At 39.1% G+C, this 17439-nt stretch overlaps 1 protein-coding gene across 2 annotated transcripts in view; it reads left to right on the top strand.

Moving 5' to 3' along the window:
• The first annotated feature begins 3850 nt into the window (after positions 1 to 3850).
• nos1apa (nitric oxide synthase 1 (neuronal) adaptor protein a) overlaps positions 3851 to 17439 on the top strand; it is a 227552-nt gene continuing 213963 nt past the window's right edge. The window contains exons 1-2 of one of the 2 annotated variants that reach the window (XM_087831182.1): positions 3851 to 4276; positions 4609 to 4680. In XM_087831182.1, coding sequence (XP_087687308.1) covers positions 4172 to 4276; positions 4609 to 4680 — 177 coding nt within the window. In that variant the 5' untranslated portion in view covers positions 3851 to 4171. The remainder of the gene's footprint in view (positions 4277 to 4608; positions 4681 to 17439) is intronic. The other variant, XM_006797823.3, reaches the window with a different exon arrangement.

Below are 17439 nucleotides of genomic sequence, written 5' to 3'. Positions count from 1 at the left end.
CCTTCCTCCTGGGAAAGCAAAATAGATATGATGAAGTGGTATGAGTGGAATTCCTAAATATGTTCATGCCTCAGCCATCTGAATCTAATGGAAAATGCCACCTCACCTTTCTTGTATTTATATATTTTCCCACTTTATGATTTAAACATGGTCTGTGAAAATGGGGCAGTCTCAAAAACACAGTTTATCCTCCAATCCAATGTCCAATGCTCGTCATAGCATTTACCTAGACTAATTAATCCCTGATACTTGACTTGGTAAATTCATGTTTACTTCAAGAAGCCACCTTCTATCATTTGTGCCCATTCACTGTAACCACCACCATAGCACCAAGGGCTAAAATTGCAGAAAAGTATCTTTAACTATTAATGCAGTCCTTGATTTCTTTGTGTTGCTGCTCTCAAATCTTGGGTGGTTAAAAGGTAACATAAATTTTATGATCATCGTAGAATCCCACTTCCAAAGACATTAGGACAGAAGTTGGGCATACAACACATCTCGCAATTCTTTGGAGAGGAAGAACAAAAAAACTGGAAAAGTAAGTGTTAATAAAAAGAAACCACTGGAGTAACATTTTGCAACAAATTACATTTATTGACAACAGATCAGTAACATGATGGGGTATTAAAAAGGCACCTTAAAAGTATACATACAATACATACAGACAATATCTGTATGTATAGTGTGACAAAGACCCGGGCCAGTTTGCAGCTCATGCCACAGGGTCTTGGCCATCATGTCCTGATTGCCTGATTACTTTACTGTAAGCAAGTGCAGTGCAGGAATGGGTTAAGAGAAACGCATCAACTTCAACTGTTGATGCGTACAGCATCTTCTTTTACCACAGGGACAGGCCATATTTGCAAAAATTATTTAAAAATATTAAATTGTAAAGCACTTTGTGAATTTTGTTCTTTAAAAGTGCTTTATAAATAAACCTTACTTAGTAGAAGATCCACTTAAAATGACACAGTGTGTATTTAGAGACTATCACAGCAATGTTTAGAGTGTTAGAAGGGCAGGAGCTATATTATAATGCCCAAATAAATACCTGTGCCAGAATAAAATGAACTGGCCAAAAAGATATGAATGTGTTTTTTAGCAAAAAACTTGCATTTTTAGTGTTTATCCTAAATTCAAGATGTAGTATCAGGAAATAGTCTGTTTCAGGTCTTAAATCATTTTCCTTCAGATTTAAAGGACTTATTATTTCCTCCTTTCTTTCATTTCATTCAGTATATATCTGATGTGTACGTGGTTACTGTTAACTTCAATTTCCCCATGACTGGTGGAATTTGTTTGACTGCTCTAGTTCACTCCAAAAACATCCACATTAGGCAGTAGATGTGAGATAGGTGACATATTTAAAGATTGAAGTGGCTATAGTAACCCTGAAAAAACATCCATACAAATGCTAGTCTATTTCCAAATGTAGAATACATATTTCTTTAAAAAGAAATTGTATTTTTTTTTCACCTTTAGGTTAACAACATAACTGTCACTGAAGGTTAAAGATTTCCCCACAAGGGCACAAATATGTGACTGTGACAACCTTGCATGTTGCCTTTTGTCCTCTATGTGGACCCATGCTGTTTGTGTGAACAGTATTCAAGACCTAGTTCATGCAGGGAGCGTGCGCTTAAGATGCCGCAACCCTAATCAACGGATCAACATGAAGCTGGTGACCTGGCAAGGATTAAATTGTTCTCTATCCTTTTTTAAAGAGCCTTAAGAACACATGGGGTCCCTAAGTGGGTAACTGGTTGTACTGAGCATAAATTCCTCATGCACAGACAGCAGCTGTTCATGTCTGCCAAATAGCTGTTTTGCTGCCACGAGGGCAAGGTGGCCATGACCACAAGGGCTGAAGGAATGATGTAATACAGCCGTCTTTTATGGGGATACCCGTCAAAATACTCCGGGCATAATAAAAAGAAGTACACTGATAGAAGTGTTATAAGGGCTTCATGTGTGTTTGTTCATTTAAAGCTGGGAGGCCAGCTAATGTTCTCTGTAAGTACGTGATTTGGTTTGAAGGTAATCCACCTCCACAGCATTTAGGAAGCGCTCAGTTGCTAAACTGAGGAGTTAATTTTGATGTATGAGAATGATGTTCTAATTTAACTGCACGCTGAAGAGCGATGATAATTAAGAAAGCAGGTGGGAATTTGGGAGATGGCAGTTTGGAGTAAATCATACCACACCGCTACAAGCCCTATTAGCAGCAGCAGCAGCACTTTGGAAATTTCCACAGAGGTGGCGTGAATGTGAATTTGTGCTGCTCCACTTCCCCACCCCTACCCGCCTGGGACCACCTTGTGGGAAGTGATGCATCTTTAACTCCTAGGGTGACGCAGATGGTGTGTGCATCATGCAACATGACAACTGCATTAAGTATGAACACTACCCTGTCTACTGACCACATAGGTCTGTTTTCCTGGAGATACTGTTATTCCAGCTGCTTGAACTCAATGTGTGGATGGGTGTCCATGAGTGTCCGAGTGCGCAAGATCTCCCTTTAATTATCAGCAACAGCAGCCTATTATCATTGTACTGATAAAATTGCTAACTAGACTACGGCTTCCTTTTTCTGGATTGTGCAGTGGTTTTAAATTCAGACTTTTTTTTAAAGATCTCTTTTCTGTTGATGTATGTTTTATAGGGGTGTGACAAATCTGAAATAAAGCACTGAAAAAACTTTTTTAAAAAGTATATTTGTCTTATTTCTAGTCAAAATTATCTTATTACACTTACGTCCCTATATTACTGAAATGTTGCTCTGTAGCTGATTTTGTCTTATTTTAAGTGTTTTAAGTTGAATAGAAACAAGACTTGGTAAGATTTTGAGTTTTTGGAGTGAGACAAAACAATGCAATGCAAACATCTAGAATATTGTATCATAATTCCTTTTTCCAATACTGAAGCCTGTAATATTTAAAGGTTTCAGAATGATGTGTTGAGAAAAAGACATCAGAATAATAGATAAAATAAAATGTTAAAAGTTCAATTAAATTTATTCAGAAATACTCTGAATAGAAGATGTAAACAATTATAACAAACTACTAAGTGAAGTTTTTCTATTTTTCTTAAATAAAAACTTAGACGCCCACTGTAAATTTTAAATAACATGTTATAAGTTCCTGATGTTAAATCATGATTTATAGTGACGGTTCCTTTTTTTATAAAAAAATTTCATAAAAATATTTATAAAAGTACGGTGTGCTTTTTAAAAAATCACAATATATTTAACTTGTACCTTTATGCAGTAGCTTCCCAATAGGTGTTAGCAGATGTGGCCACTAGTTGGTAGCCTTGTCCTTTTTATTTAATTCAAAATCCCAGTTGTGTTCTTACTACACCTGTAAGACTGTGTTTCTTATTTTAATGGCAAAGAGATCAAAAGCAAGGCATGCTATCTCTTCTTGACAATATCTCTCCAAAAATGTTAAATAACATCACAAGAGATGAATACAACATTTTTTAATTAATTTACTTTTTTGCTAATTGAAGGATATCGTTTTGCATCAGTCTCCAGGCAGTGCGTTTACATACAGGTTATTTTACTGCTGACCAAAGCCAGCGTTTACAGTAAACACCTGTAAATATACACGCCACTTGCATAGGTGTCATTCAGGTTATTTCCATTATAGTGTGTGTGTGTGTGTGTGTGTGAAACAGGGAGGGGGCAGGTTGTGGGGTGAAGGGGGCAGGTACGAGACTTTCAGCCACTCCTCCTCAGGGCCACGGCGCGTCTCTGCTCCAATGGAAACAGGCGGGATCCCCGGACTCGTCCAATCACACCTTTCCTCCATGAGGGCGGCGGGGTGGGGGGAGTCCTGAACCGGAGGCAGGACCCGACGAACTTCCACACTCGCCACAGGAAAAGTCGGGAAAACACATCTGTCCCCGCATGACGCTGTTTGTGTCGGCCTGCGTGTGTCGTTAAAGCCGTAGCGGTGACCGTTAGCGGGCCGGCAGTTTCCCGGAGCGCCGGTGAAGTTGTGGCCGCTGTTGACGGCGGTGTGGTAGCGTCGGGACGCTTTGCCGCTATGGAGAACATTCACTGATCGGATTTGGAATTGTTTTTCTTGGATTTATCCCCGGTAAACCGAGTTGTTCCCGCATATATCCTATTGGCACTGTGGAGTAGGAATATTTGGATGAAAAAAAAATGCCTGGGAAAACCAAGTACAACCTCGTAGATGATGGGCACGATCTGAGGATCCCATTGCACAACGAGGAAGCATTCCAGCATGGGATCAACTTCGAGGCAAAGGTGAGTTTCCAAGTAACTTTGAAGTGGTTAGCGCAGCACTTCATTTATATTTTATTATGTCACCGAGTCTTCTTCGTTAACTAACCTGTGCACGAATAGCGCCTTGTTTAACTCGTATATACCGTAAACAAAACAGGTAACTGGCATAAGACTCTTGGGTCTCCCGAGAATTTGTTTTGTGCTTACGTAGTAAACTTAAGTTGTCAGCTTGTCAAGAGGTAAAAGTTGCCCAAAGCTGGGCTGATTATTACCTTACTGTAGGAACTTGTGTTTGAGATTAAAGGAAAGTCAGCTTCCTTTTTCACTAATGTGCTGTACCTGTCATATTTTAGTACATTGGCAGTCTGGATGTGGCGCGGCCGAGCAGCCGAGTGGAGATAGTGGCGGCGATGAGAAGAATACGGGTGAGTGGAAGGAGCCTGACAGGACGCCGTTTAAAATCGTGCATTTTTTCATATTTTTCCTTATCCACATCATTTGATAGGACACGACTCCACGTTGTCCACGGTTTTTTCCTTTTCTTTTAAAATCTGTTTACTTTTTGGCATTGCGAAGCTAATTATGATGGAAGAGCGTAATGCTATTGAACTGGACCCTAAACGTAACATTAGCTTATTGTAGGCTTATAGCTTAGTTATTACTTCTAATAATGAGCACTACAATTATGCTTCCTCTAATATGTGTACTCATTTAATTCAGAGACAGACTCAGTTGGATTTTTAAATATCAATTTTACATATAATGCTTAAATCACATGTCAGATGACCAAATTGTAAAACTGACTTGGAGAAGGCCACAGTGTTGTTATTTAGCATTAGTTTTGTGTGAACACACCTTGGAGTTTAAATGTGGAGCCCTTTGAGCGTCTTTGACATGTCTTGCCTGGTGGGAGGTTTGGTCTCCCATGTGCTCCATCAGTGTTTTGAAGTTTCCTTTGAAGCGGTGCACTGGAGTGTGACTCTTACCCCCTCTCTCCCCCCTCTTTCTGCTGTGTAAATCCAAGATTTACAGCTTTTTCACTCCCAAAAAAGAAGGCTTCATCTTAATCAGTGTGTCTGCCAATCATATTGCGGCAAGCTGATGTTGTTGGAGGTGTTGATGTTTTCGGGGACTGGTGCTGAACTTGTAGGTGGAAACGAAGCGTTAGTTCTGTCCCTATTTATAATCTTGTGGTTTTAAAGAAAATTGTGCCCCCCACACATGCTGACATTTTATTTTAAAAAGCTGCCACATTTTTACCTCATTAACAGACTTCACTTTTGCTCTGCCATTGGCTCATTTCAGCAAGTTGCTCAACCTTTGAGCAGAGTTGAAAAAAAAAAAAAAACCCTCTCGTTGGCCCTTTAACAAAGAAGTGACCTGCTCCTAAAAAGTGGACCTCCCGGAATGCTGCCATGGCAGCTGTTGTTGTTGGCAAGAAAACGAGCATTGGTTTGGCTCCTCCGGTGTGAAAATGGTTTGACACTGGCTGGACAACACAATGGAGGGAAACCACAGGTATCAAACTTGGAATGGAGATCACGTTGGGGATCGGGGCGCTGCAGGAGTCACTCTGAAGGCATTTTGTTTGAGTTGGGTTACCAGTATGCCGAAGCAGTCTCCACTCAGTGATTATGTAAGAAAACCGCACTGGAATGCCACAGTATGTTTTGGTAAATGCAGAAATGATTGGTTTGTTTAATTACTTTTAGGGCATTCATTTACTGATTAGTACACGCTTACACCTTATGCAAAATCTGGACTTTTTAAGTAGGAAAAGAAATCACCGAAAGTAGAAACACTGTTATCTTCAGCAGGTTTATGACTGGCAGAGACAATCATGCATCTTTGCCGTTAGTTTCACTTAGAAAGAAACAACAAAAGGAGCTATAGAGGAGCTGTCCTTTATTTATCCTTGCAGTTAGAGTTGCCCCATAAAACCAGTTCACTGTGGATTAAGGACGACAACTGGGGATCAAGCAACATTCTTGCAGCCTACAGTATTGATTATTGATTCTTGACGTATATTATCTATCCCTGAAAATGTTTGGTCCTTCTTCAGTTTAATTGTACAGAAAAAAAAATCAGTGTTGTGCGTTTCATTTGTACCGCATCAAAACAGAGCTTTTCGTTATAGAATTGATCAACTTTCCCCTCGCTTCCCAGGCTTTTACTGTTGAGCAGCTGAAGAAAGTTCCGGGGGAAGCGATTGTTGACAAAGCACAGCAAATGCACAGATTGGATGCTTCTACTCTCTGCTCACTGAACAGCAATATAAAAGTGGAATCAAAACAATGCCTAGACAAAAGATAACATGCTAGTTTTTCCCAAGGTTCCAAGTTCTGTGGTGTTGAAATGCAGTAGTGTGATGAATAATCATAAAAGATTTGATCACAACTTCCTATTTCCCTGCCACAATTACAGTAACTGGTTTGTCTTTTATATGACAGCTACCAAACAAAGCTGACTGTTACCCGCACTCATGTTTTGTTTCTAATTGAAATGTTCGTGTAACACCGGCAGCTTGTGAAATTTTTTGAAAGTTAGTCAAAATGATGCTTTCCTGCAGCTTGTGTTTTTCTTGCATCAGACTCCATTTCTGCAGAGTCAGTCAAAGTTTTGGACGTTGCCTGGAAACCGGTTGATGTATGGTTTCATTGTTCATTGTGTGCATGAGTCACCTGTAAGCTGGTAGCTGATAACAAACAGACAACAGTGCAGGGCAGGAAATAGGCACCTAGAATGGAGCCGAACGCAAAAACCGGCAGGATTTGACGTTTTGTTACACACACACGCGTGCACACATAAAAACACACACGAGTAAACACACCCACTGTGTTGCACGTTGTTGTTGAATGATTAATGATCTCTCCAGAAATTAATGGAGAAAAACACTTAACAGATGGGAAGAGCAGTTTTCACTTCACGTAGTGAAACTTCCCAGCTGAAAGAAATGTAATGTTGAAAAAAGTTACTAATGCATTTATGAACTTTTTTTCTTTTTTTTTTTGGAACTCAGGGTTTGTTTTGCAGTTATATATTGAATCATTAAATGACAAAGATATATTTTAATTCTCCACCTGTTTTGTTAAAGCTGAAATGAGGATCACGTCACATTTTTTTTCTTTCTTCTATTAGTGAAAAGATAGATTTGCATATACAGACTGAAAGAGCTATAAAATAAAATCCACCTAAATGCATTCTTGTCTTATTTTGCCTTTTTTCTCCCTGTCAGCTACAGACCAGTCAGAGATGAGGATCCTGTATTACATGCTGGTCTTCATAAATTAATTTTATTATCATCATAATCTGGAAAAGTGCAGCAGCAGCTTATCTGGTTAAAAGAAGAGAAGACCTTTGCAGTGAATTAAAGAGATTAATTTCTCATTAATCGCCCTTTGCTGGGTTAACTGACTGTAGGAAGACTGAGCAGCATGGGATGAGAAGATTAGATGTGTCTGACGAGACATTTGTGAGGGCTGAAAGAGCACAGCGGTGGAGCTGGAGTGCGTAAAAGACAGAAATGGAAATGCTTTGTCAGTTCCTCTGGCTGTCAGGCTGAACCAGGACCTTTGTGTTCGCTCGGTGCACCAATTAGCTGGTGGCTGGAAAACACAGTGCAAGTTTATTAGTCTGGGTTTTAGTTTGCATTTTAGCGAACTGTCGTAAAGCTTTGCACAAACTGTCCACTGCAGAAATTAGATGGAAGTTCTGAACAGTAGTGTGCCGTCTTTGTGAATACAGTTAGGCACTGAAATGCCTTTGAAGAGGAAATATTTACAGTACTGAACAGTTTTGTGCTCTATTAAAATTAGTTGTTCCTTCTTGTGAGCCCAAAGACTCATGGGAATAAAGATGTTTACGTTTGAATCATGTAGCAGTTTTGTGATGATTATTTTCAGCTTATTTCAGAGACTTTTGATCACCGTTGTTTTGATTTCCTGATGTTTGTGTGACCGAGCACAGTGCAAAGTTCAGCTAGAAATAGGCCACCATGAAACAGACTCCCGGGAATAATTTGGTCTGGCCAGTGTTTGTCTTAACGGTACTTACATTAAATACAGTAGCACTCCCTTAACCGTGTGGCGCGAGGAGTGAGGAAGCTGTGATAATTAACTAAGGGAGGGACACTGTACATTAAATGTAGTATCACCTTAAGCACGCAGTGCAAAGAATAAGCGAAATGTGACTAAACAAATATCGTGCGACAGTTCCAAGAAAGACCAGAAACTCAGTTAATACAGTACAGTAATTAACTTCTTATTTAATTTAAAGAGGAAACGCTGAAATGGCAACCAAAGAATGGCTGTATTCTCCTGTAAATGTGTCTTTTGTTCAGTAGATATGAACCTATAACCTTCTTGTGTCGCCCAGCAAAGAAGTTTTAGAATTGAAATGATTAAATATCCCTGAACCGTGACTTAATTCATCCAGCTTCACACTGTGCTTGAGGACCTGATACAATATCACATTAATGTGACCAAACTGTAATCATCACGGTGAGCCAGATATTATCACGGTGACAGCTGAAGTGAAGTAATTGTACAGTTGCTTGTACCTTTGCCTTAGACTTTCTATCGACTGTGTGCAAACATGTATTGTTTATGTCTATTGTGTACACCTGCCTCAGCTTATTTCCCTTCAGACAGAAAATATGAACAGTGTTCATATTTCAAGTCCTCACAAGGAGAGAATTAACTGCTTCAACCACAGAAAGGGGACAACTAATGAAGCAGAAAGTTAGTAGTGCTGATAGGTGAGCATTATTAGTAAAAGTGACAGCCTTTCTCCATCAGGAAAAAAAAAGTATTTTAATTACTGGCAGCCGGAGCTGACCTGCTTTATTTGATTGACTTTAATGAAGTAAAGAAGCTTTGGCTCTGTTCATGTAATCCGCTTGAATTAATAAATGGACTTTCTAAGAAGTCTTGCATTATGAAGGACCTTCAAACACTCATCTGTTGTGTGACTTATTTGTATTGAATCTTCTTTTTGCATTGTGATGATTGCTTTACATGATACTCTGCAGCTTCTTGCTGATATACTACAGAAATGACATTTGTCAAAACTGACAGATTCTTGTGAACAGTGCAGTGTGATTGTATTTACAGAGGTAAATGGCATGTAGAAAGTTGTAGAGTAACTAATTTATGGTAAAGCTCTCTGAAAAGTCTTTGAATATGTACATTGAAAAAAAATTTACAGTAGAAAAAGAGCCGGCATTTAGTGTGAAATCTACACTGAGCCACAGTTAATGAGGTCGAAAATTAAACCGGGAAAAACAGCCAGTTTAGTAAGATCTCTGTAAACCTGGCTGGTATTTTCCATACATGCCTACATACTGTTCGTCCTCACCGCAGCAACAGTAGTTCAATGGCTTTATGTTTAATATGTCTGAGTGGCAAACCACGCTGAATAACTCTCTGAAGAGTAATGCTGGGGAAATAACACAGACATGTCAGGTCAGTGGAAACAGCCTGTCGCATTCAAACCTCATGAACCAAAAAGCCAATGGGTGGCTGTGTCCACCAGTCATATAGATGGGGTTTTTCCAGACATTGGATAAATTGCTGGGCTTTGTGAAAGGCCATAATACAATACATAAACAGGATCTAACTGTGCATCTTGCAGAGCTTCTCTAGTGGACTCTAAGAAAAATTAAAAAAAACATATGATGTTGAAAGTTAACATAAGAAGTGTCCTTTTAGCCGAAGAAATGTGAAATGACGGTAGCCTTCACTTATTCATTCCTGGAATCCTATTATCAGATTAGTCGATCTGATTCTATTTTAAATATGCTCTGCAAAACTGAGAAAAAGACCTAATACACAAACAGATAATATGTTTCTGAAAAAATGTCATCAATTCCTTGCTTTGTAGCCAGAGACTCAACAGCACTGTATCAAGCTAAAACATGTTGGTCCTCATAAACAGTAAGCAAAATGCAGCACAGAGAAAATGTAGAAAACAGTGAATTGAAGGTAGCTTTGTTCGAGTGGGCTTTTTTTTTGTGTGTAACAGCCTCAAATCTGGGCTCAAGGACCACTTAGGGGATTGGAGAGGTTAAAAGAAAGTGGATAAAAATGGATTACGCCATCATGTATTAAAACACACCAAATAAAATCTGTTTACCTGACTAGTTCCTGGTTTCTCCGCTTGTTGTTTCACTATCTGTCTTTAAAGGGTTTCAGAGATTTTTCTTGTTGGATGGCGGGTATAATAAGAAACTACGCCTCTACACAGACTCGACACAGAAACTGTCTCAGAGTAGATCTACTGGTCCATAAAGATTATTACCACTTTTGTGACTTATGGATGATCAGTAGAGGCCTGCTAAAAACTCCTGGAGTGCTCATGAAGAAGCCTGCTAAACGTGCTTGTCTTTATAAGTACATCAGGAAGTGTGAAGGAGGGTTTTTATCCAAAGGGTTTCCTCTTAAGTAAAACGTAGTGTTTGCCGTCCTCGCTGCTGTTTTGAAGTGGTAAAGATTTATGCTAAACCATTTTTGCTTATGTATGAATTTCATTGTAGAGTGTTTTAAAGCATCTCTTTGTGTTCTTCAAGCTCTCTCTCTTTTGTTTTGGCCAGAGCTCAGAGGTCCTTTTCAAACTTCAGGTCACAGTTTAAAGGTCATGAAGTGCGCTAATAATGACCTGTGTATGGCTCATTACCCGCCCTCCCTTTTCGCCCCCAGTTGCTCCTTAAATTCCGTTTTCAACGCTTGAGACTATTGGTTTGGAAGGTTAAGTGATCATAATGAGCCTCTGTGTAGTTTACATTAATGTTTTTGGACACTTGCTCAATGTCATGTTTATACCTGCGGTTTATCCCATGCTAGCTGTCAGCGAAGTGCTAGCAGGCAGGCTGTCACTTCCATGTAAGTGTGTTTAAGAAGTGGCTAATATTTAACTTACCGTGTTCGTTACAGATAGCAGAGGGTTTGGCGAGCTGCTGATTGAGAGATGGCATGTATACAGCCTCCGAGACACTCCATTATTTACTTATGGTTCAGGTTGTTGGGCAGATTACAGAAATCTCTTTGAGCTAAAGGCTAAAACATGTAAGGCTTGTAATGGTATGTAACTCAATTGTTAATGGAGTAATGATTTATTCAGCTCAGTGCTGTTGGAGGCGTGATTTTTATGTCAGTGCATCTGAAAAGCAGCGTGCAGTAACCTTTTAGAACTGAGCCATTAAACAAAGCAAAAACGGATGTCAAGGTTGAAATTTAAGCCCAATTTAATCTGTATGATGCTGTTTAAAAAAGGATTTTCAGGCTTTTAAGGAGCATTACATTCTTTAAAACAGCCCTAAGAGGTAAACATCTTTTGACTGCCTGAAGTTTTACACGTTTTCCTCTGTGTTCATTAGTTGGCGTTGTCAGGCCCTTACTCACCCCCCAGCCTGGTAGAAGCATGATAAACTCGACTGTCCTGTCCACCGTTTATCATGTGAACAGGGCCAAATGCCCCAGTAGGCTGGGTCTACACTAGTGACCCCCTGTTGGTGCTCTTGGACAAAAGCAATAATCAGGATTCTCGCTAATCCACTTACTGTAACCAAGTTAAAAACAAGAAGCAAACCTCCACCAAAGCAGCTCACTCTATGGGCAGTATTTACTTTGTACTTTGTAGTGTTGTATTTTGTATACATTCACTTTGTTTTCGTCGTGCTTATAGTACAAAAAAGTTTGTAGTGCAGTACAAACAAGCGCAAAGTGCAGGCTTTTGTTATTTGCTATGTTTAAAAACCCATTTTAATATACATAATTTTCAGTAATAGTATTTTTTATTTTTTAGAAGTATTATTTGATATTGTTTTCATGTATGAGGATATTGTACGTGTAGGATTCACTTCATTAAGTAAAACGTGTTTAAATGTTTTGCAATAAATATAGTATATAGTATTACAGTAATATAAATATAGTATATAGTATTACAGTAATATAAATATAGTATATAGTACTACAGTAATATAAATATAGTATATAGTATTACAGTAATATAAATATAGTATAGTATTTCCAGGAACATTGTACATGTATTTAAATGGTTATAACCTGTTATTGTCATGTATGTTATAAAGTCCTAATTAGATAACATGATATTTAGAATCCCTGTATATCATTCCTGGTATGCCTATGCGTCGTCAATGGAAAAAAATGGTAGTAAGAAAGTTTTAAATAGCTCTATATAGTCCGAGTTACTGTGATAAATCTATTGACCTTGAACACAATATTGTAACTCTTTATACAGAACTTTTTTATGGTGACAATACACACCACACTAACAGTTTTCCTCACGGTAACCCTGATAAGGATAGGCAATATGCTTACATTTGGAAGTTGGCAGAATATATTCATGGAGGTGTATTTGGAACACTAGCAGCACACTGCTGATTAGTCATCTGGGGTAGAAATTTAGCACAGGAAGCATCATCAAAACACAGACTGAGCGAATATAGTGTTTAAGAATGGTATTCCGTCTCGCGAGTAGTTCAGGAGACTTAGGATATCCAAAGCTGTTAGGAATTGAAGCTATTGTGGTGGAACGGAGTGGCCTAGCACCTTACTAAGAATCTTCCCCATAATTTTTAGTCAGTGTATATGAAAGGTTCTATTTCATTTCTGTCTGTAAGCTTTTTATTTGGTCGTCTTCAAGCTATATTCAGCTCTTCCAACACACTGTGTGTATGTGTGACTAAGCAACCCAGTGCCTTTATGTGGTTTGCAAACACACACCTCCTTCTGCCTGGCTTCTCTGTTGAAATTTAAGGCTACAATCAACAATAATATGTAGTCCTAAATGTGCAAGTCTTTCCGTCTTGCCTATGTTTGCTCTTCTCTGTAATCCCACCTTTTCTCCTGGCCTTTTCATTTAATCCCCCTCTTGCACGTGGCCCCCTTTTCCATGAACAATCTGTTCTGCTTGTCACATCGTCCTGCCCTTCATCAGAGGCCGAGTGAAACTCTGGCTGATTAACGGGGTTTTTTCTCCAAAACGCCAGGGTCTTTGTCAGCCCTCGCTGTAACTAATGGCGACACAGACTTAATTCGATCCCTCCCTTCTTACTTTATAATTAACGCCTGCCATGCCACCGCAATTTATCTCATCCTGTAAAATTTTTATTAACATTTTAGTCTCAGGAACATTAAATAACCCCCAGATAAATATCAAACAACCAAATTGTCCAGTTTGCTCCTGGTTGAAGGAGGAGGGATTTCGCTCCTGATTTCACTTTAGGAATATAATAAAGGAGATATTTGACAGATACCTGGTCCATGTCTGTGCGTGAAAAGCAGATGTTGTAGCAATAGAGGAAAGTCTTGGTGGTAAAGTTGTTGAGTGAAATGGATCGCAGAAGTACGTAGACACAAATTTCTTCAGATTTTATGACTAACAGAACATCCTATCATTGGTTAGTAGTCATAAAGAACGTGTAAGCATTTTCCCTGTTTCCCTGCATATGCTTCACAAAATGAAAATGAACATTTTCCTAACAATTATTATTCACAACAATTAGCAGTAGCAGCGGCATAATCTGCTGTGATTGGTTGGGGGTGAAGTGAAGTTGGGACAAATGAGGGAACGAGAATAACAACACTAATTAAATAGACTCACATTTCCATATAACAGGTGTGCAACCAATCATGCAACACTTCTTCTTCTCTGTGGTCTTGGTGAGCTCGGCTTGAATGACTTCTCCACCTTACAGTGGCCGTCCAGGTTGTGGTACTCTCCTGAGTAGAAGCAGTTCGGGATAACAGAGTTGGAGTCCATCTGACTGAGGAACATGGGGCTGGTGAAGTGGCTGAATGAATTTTGAGGACTACTACAGGAACAACCTGACCAGGCTGGTGTTAGGTATTTAGCACCAACTGAACTTGTAAAAGGAAATCAAACAGGACCGTCCGTTGATCGAGGATGGTATAGTTCTCTAGAACTGATGGAAAAAAAGAGAACTCTGAGTTGGCAGATATACTGTTAGAGCTGTAAATATACCTGGGCGGCCTGCCAAAGTAAAGTCTCTGTGTGAGCAACACTGTGTTCATATTTTCTACTTATTTCAATCAGGAGGCCTATGCAAGCGATGATGTGAAAGTAAATCAAAGTGGTTTTTTTTTAGGAGGATTATGTATCTGTGCTTGAAAGATATAAAGCGTATAAAGTGTTTGCTGCAGGTTTAGACAGTGAATTAACTCTGATCCAGCAGGTTTGAATGTTGGTGTACGACGAAGCTGTACTCCTGTTTTAAGAGAGCGCGCACACACCTCTTTCCACTGCCTCTAAGCTTGCAGTGACAAAATAGGCAAACAGCCTTGTCAGCACTATTAACTGCACTCCAATTACATCTTTACCTCCTTTGATTCCTGCCTCCATCTTTTCCCCTTTAGCTTATGTTTCTCCACATGCTCCGTTGCCACCGTTCACAACCCGCTGCCTCACTTGCTCATCTTCTTTCTCTGACAAGATAATACAGTGTAATAGCACACAGATGCTGCAGGGCTCCCTCCCAACGGTTCATGCCGAAATTTCCTGAAACCCCACACAGACCCTACGTGGCCCAACGTGCCACCTGAACCTCCACCCTCTTTCTATAAATGTCAGCAGTTAACCGAAGAATGAATCTTGACTGTGCCCTGCGGCGGGCAGCAGGACGGTGGTGATCCAGGACAGTTGAAGGGGGGCGGTGTTGGAGTGCTGAGCTGGTTGCTGCTTTGCTGTGCCCTGCAGCGTAAACATGGGAAGGTACTGTGGTAGAGATGCTGTGCCTGGGAGGAAAGGGAGCTTTCAGAAGGTTCTCTACAGCTGTCTGTTATAAAGTGTCTGCTTTGACCCCAGTGATTTGCTTGTGGCTCAAGGCTTAATTTTGCTAAAAAGTTTCCATCCTTTCTTTTTCTTTTCTTTGTTTTCACACTATGGAAAAAATTGCTCCTAAGAAATTCTCTTAAAATAGATCAAAACTCCTGCCTTTTGTGTGAGGTGATTAAAAATTAAGAGTTGTGCAGTATATCTTGTTGTGTCGAGGATATGCATGCATGTGTACGTGCGCTTGGGCCACAAAAGAAGGCAATTCAGTGACTATTACATTAATCGTTCAGTAATTTTGTGCTTCTCTGAAAATATTTCATTTTGTGAATTTTTAAAAAAAAAAAATATTTTATTTATTTTTTTTGGGTCGGTCACACATGATGGGGAGATAAATCAGCTGCTCTTCAGTAGGTTTTGCCTCCTGCTAATCAATACCAGCACCAGTATTTTGGACTCCAGCCACCTATAGTAGTCCTTGTTCTGCTCTGCAGCCACAGTGATCCTGGAGTAAGGACACATAACCCAGCTCTCAACCTCCTGCAAGATGGTGCAGCTGGAATATGTCCGAAATAAACTGAATGACATCAAACTTCAGCGATCAGATATTTCTCTCTGCTCCAGCATACTGGACGTCATGCACCAGTTTCTGCTTCAGACTATCCTCTGTCTGTCTTAAACACTTGCAAACACGTGCCCTTCATATTCCTTTTATTATCAGGCCTGATTTGTCCTCTTAATGCTTGTTTACAGCTCTTTTTGCTGAGCAGTGAAAGGCAATTGGTCATGGAGCTGGAGTGAGGTTTTCTTCATGTAAAAGTGATCTTTACGCTTTTGTCAGTAATTTACAGCTGTGAGCTCCTGGCTTGACAGTATCATTTACTCTACAATGACAGCGTGAAATTCAGGAATATACTGCGCTAGCAAAAAGTGTTATACACACAAAAAATAAATGATTTCTTTGGTATAAATTTTTGCTTTATTAATCGATGATTGAAGTGATAAGCGTAACTTAAGAACCTTAAAGAGTGGATGTAGATCACTGATTACCACGAATGAAATGTATTAGAGTTTGAGCAGTGGATCGGACAAAACGGGGATCTCAAGCATTCCCAGATTTCCTTTCATGATTTTTTTTTTTCATCTGAGTTTTGTAACTGTAGTGGGTTAAAGAACTGGTTGTAAATGTAGGAAAACCTGAGAAGCCTGAGTAAGTAAGTAAGGCTGGGTGATTCAATTTTATTTCAGCAAATATAATTTTTTTTTTTAATTGGGATTTTTTTTCTAAACAAGATAATTGGAATGTAATTATTAGTTTTCTTGTTCACTTTGCTGTCAAGTGCCTTATTTTCTTTTGCGTTATAATTCGAGCAAAACCCATTGATTTACAGCTGTTAATTTTCTCTTCCTAAAAGCCCACACACTCAGTTTTGTTCAGCTGGGAGCTAAAATAACAGAAACAACTGTCATGTTTTCCATGAGTGACACATGTGGATGGCATTTGCCTCTAACCCACTGTTGATGCCGTGCTAAGGAGATGTTGCCTGATTGCATTGTTGTTATTTATGAATTTTCACATGTACTGTTTAACAAAAAAATGTAAAAGCACATTTTCAGATTTGAATTAAGATGCCAAATGATAGCAATTTAGTCGCATCGCTGAGAAGAAAAAATGGTTTTAGTGGTTTTTATGTTATGCAGGTCTCCCACATTGATTGACACAAAGACAAAAGAACTACAAGAACGGTGCTGAGCAAATTTGTTAGACCACCTAAGAAGAAAATCAAAATATTTTAGAAAGCTGACAAATTTCTTTAAAACTAAAAACTTCCTATTAGTCAAATAACAAACTGAATTCATGGTTTTATACCCAATTTTGAGGCGGGACACTGGATTTCTTTGAAAGAATCAGAAGTTAATCAATTGTAACATTCCCCCACTAAAGCTGTTTTATTCTATTCAATGATTGCAAGTAAATAATTGTAATTTGGCATCTTAATAAAAAAAAAAAAAAGGATTATGTTTTACTATGTTTTTCAGCTTTTTATGCAAAACAATACATTTGAAAAATGATGTTGGTCATTTCCAGTACTGTTAATTGCGGGCAGCTGTGACGTAAACCTTACGTTGGGCAGTGATCCAGTAAATTTGTTGAGCATTATTTGTTTGTCACCGGTCAAACCATAGGCAGGTAGAAAAAAACGTAAATTACTGACGAGGGCTTAAAATCGTTTTCGTTTCTGTAGGTTTAACTTGTACTGTGCATGTACTAAGCTTCAAAACACCAACTTACTTGTCTCAGTGGACTGCAAATGCACTTGCATCAGTCAAGTAACACGTCCGGTTTCCCAAACACTTCTACTCAGGATTCTTTG

Source organism: Neolamprologus brichardi, chromosome 17, assembly GCF_056152115.1.
Source record: "Neolamprologus brichardi isolate AB-2024 chromosome 17, ASM5615211v1, whole genome shotgun sequence".
Taxonomy (NCBI): domain Eukaryota; kingdom Metazoa; phylum Chordata; class Actinopteri; order Cichliformes; family Cichlidae; genus Neolamprologus; species Neolamprologus brichardi.
Note: the sequence above shows the minus strand (reverse complement) of the source record. Positions and strands in the feature narration are given on the sequence as shown.